We start from the raw sequence: 2,458 nt of genomic DNA, 5'->3' as shown, positions 1-2,458 counted from the left end.
ATTTAGTTTCCTTCAGCCATCGGTTTTAAATATCGTAGGCTTTTCTCACTCCTTATACGTACAAAAAATCTTCGTCTTCGCTCACGTCGTTCCCTTACTTCAAGATACTTGATATCAAATAATATTGTTTCTGTTCAACCAATTTTATGGCCTGTTCTTATATCATTTCCTCAAACTCGAATACGAGCACATTATCTGTTACAGCGTTACAGCGTTACGCGTTGATGAATGGCCCCGTGTTTAAATTGGAACGTGAAGAAAAACAGTTGTCTAAAGGTACAAAGTTATTAGTACTTATTACAAACGCATAACATGTTTCCTGTCTTCCGCTTTCTTTTTTTTTTGATTCTGCCTTTTTCTAGGCCTCGTCAATGGACATTCAATCTCGCTTATACTTTTTCACCTTCCCTCTCCAAGATTCTTCATTTTTAGTCGTAGCTTTAGGGAATAATTGGCTTCAAACACTTTGTGATTGTAGTTGTCTTTATTCTCTTTTTCATCTTTGCTCTCGACGTTGTTAATCCAACGTTTTAATTGAGGCCTTTCCGCATGATCGCGACAGGACGCTTTTAATTCAATTCTATCTTGATTGTGTCGTTTAATGGTTGATTCTTATCATAACACCAGATGAACCTTTGAGGTGTTGGTTGGATTAATCCTTGGCACCACACCATCTTAGTCCCGGCGCTGCAAAATGCGCTCCGTATTTTCCCAAATGCGCTTCCGGCGCTCTCAAATGCGCTTCTTACGCTCAAGTTTGCGCTCCAAAATGCACCCCGTGCTCTTGGTTCTCCAAAATGCGCTACCGGCGCTCTCAAATGCGCTTCTTACGCTCCAAAATGCGCTTCTAACTGTCCCAATAGCGCTTCCGTTGCTCCTAGCGCTGCCAAATACGCTCACGGCGCTCTCAAATGCGCTTCTTACGCTCCAAAATGCGCTTCTTACTTGCCCAATAGCGCTTCTGTTGTTCCTAGCGCTCCCAAATGCGCTCCCGGCGCTCCCTAATGCGCTCCCGGCGCTCTCAAATACGCTCCCGGCGCTCCTAAATGCGCTCCCGGCGCTCCCAAATGCGCTCCCGGCGCTCTCAAATGCGCTTATTACGCTCCAAAATGCGCTTCTCACTGTCCCATTAGCGCTTCCGTTGCTCCTATTGCTACCAAATGCGCTCCCGGCGCTCCCAAATGCGCTTCTTACGCTCCAAAATACGCTTCTTACTGTCCCAATAGCGCTTCCGTTGCTCCTAGCGCTCCCAAATACGCTCACGGCGCTCTCAAATGCGCTTATTACGCTCAAAAATGCGCTTCTTACTGGCCCAATAGCGCTTCCGTTGCTCCTAGCGCTCCCAAATGCGCTCCCGGCGCTCACAAATGCGCTCCAGGCGCTCCCAAATGCACTCCCGGTGCTCTCAAATACTCTCCCGGCGCTCCCATATGCGCTCCTGGCGCTCCCAAATGCGCTCCCGTCGCTCCCTAATACGCTCCCGGCGCTCTCAAATGCGCTTATTATGCTCCAAAATATGCTTCTTACTGTCCCAATAGCGCTTCCGTTGCTCCTAGCGCTCACAAATGGGCTCCCGTCACTCCCTAATACGCTCCCGGCGCTCTCAAATGCGCTTATTACGCTCCAAAATATGCTTCTTACTGTCCCAAAAGCGCTTCCGTTGCTCATAGCGCTCACAAATGCGCTCCCGGCGCTATAAAATGCGCTTATTACGCTCCAAAATTGGCTTCTTACTGTCCCAATAGCGCTTCCGTTGCTACAAACGCTCCAAAATGCTCTCCCGGTGCTCATAGCGCTCTCAAACGCCCCATCGGTGCTCCTAAATGCGCTCCTAGCGCTTCCAAACCCTTCTTTCGCTCCTTGTGCTCCAAAAGGGCTCTCTGTGCTCCCAGATGTGCATCCGGCACTCCCAGCCATCCTAAATGCGCAACCGGCGCTCCCAGCGCTCCTTCATTATTGAGGCTCTCCTGGTGGCATATTCAAGTAACTTGGGTATGTCTGTGACGTAATTTCAAAGTGATTGTTTCTCTTGTGCCTCTTAAGATTGTATCTGCTTCAGATCGTCTGATCACACGATGAACCCTGGTACATGAAACTGTACTCATTTTAATCCGTTGTTTTATTAAGGACGGTCCCCTTATAAACTGTATATCAATGATTGGGTTTGGCTGAAGCAATACTTTCATGGTGATTGCAAAATATCGTTACTAAAATAGAAATGGTGTGCGTTCAAATGCGGTAGTCATCTGATAGCTAAATGTTGAAAAGACCGCATAGTGGTAAGCGCCTTTGTATAGAACATAATTGAGAAAACTATTTTTACGCATGAGTGATTTACTTCCGGTTCCAGTTTATAAAATAATAAACCTCGTCAAACCATTTCGTTTGATACCAAACACGACAAAGTTGCTTTAAAACATAAAGGGGAAACTTTTTTTTTAAACTTTTGAGTCCATAA

At 46.5% G+C, this 2,458-nt stretch overlaps 1 protein-coding gene across 1 annotated transcript; it reads right to left on the bottom strand.

Annotated features, from left to right (window-relative positions):
- Positions 1-732: 732 nt before the first annotated feature.
- On the bottom strand, positions 733-1,917 carry LOC128216185 (glycine, alanine and asparagine-rich protein-like). Its single transcript, XM_052922759.1, has one exon. It carries the CDS (start codon positions 1,915-1,917, stop codon positions 733-735), a length of 1,185 nt encoding a protein of 394 aa, XP_052778719.1.
- Between the last annotated feature and the right edge of the window lie 541 nt (positions 1,918-2,458).

The sequence above is a fragment of the Mya arenaria genome, chromosome 14 (genome assembly GCF_026914265.1).
Source record: "Mya arenaria isolate MELC-2E11 chromosome 14, ASM2691426v1".
In the NCBI taxonomy this organism is placed as follows: domain Eukaryota; kingdom Metazoa; phylum Mollusca; class Bivalvia; order Myida; family Myidae; genus Mya; species Mya arenaria.
This window is presented reverse-complemented; position numbering and strand designations above follow the sequence as displayed.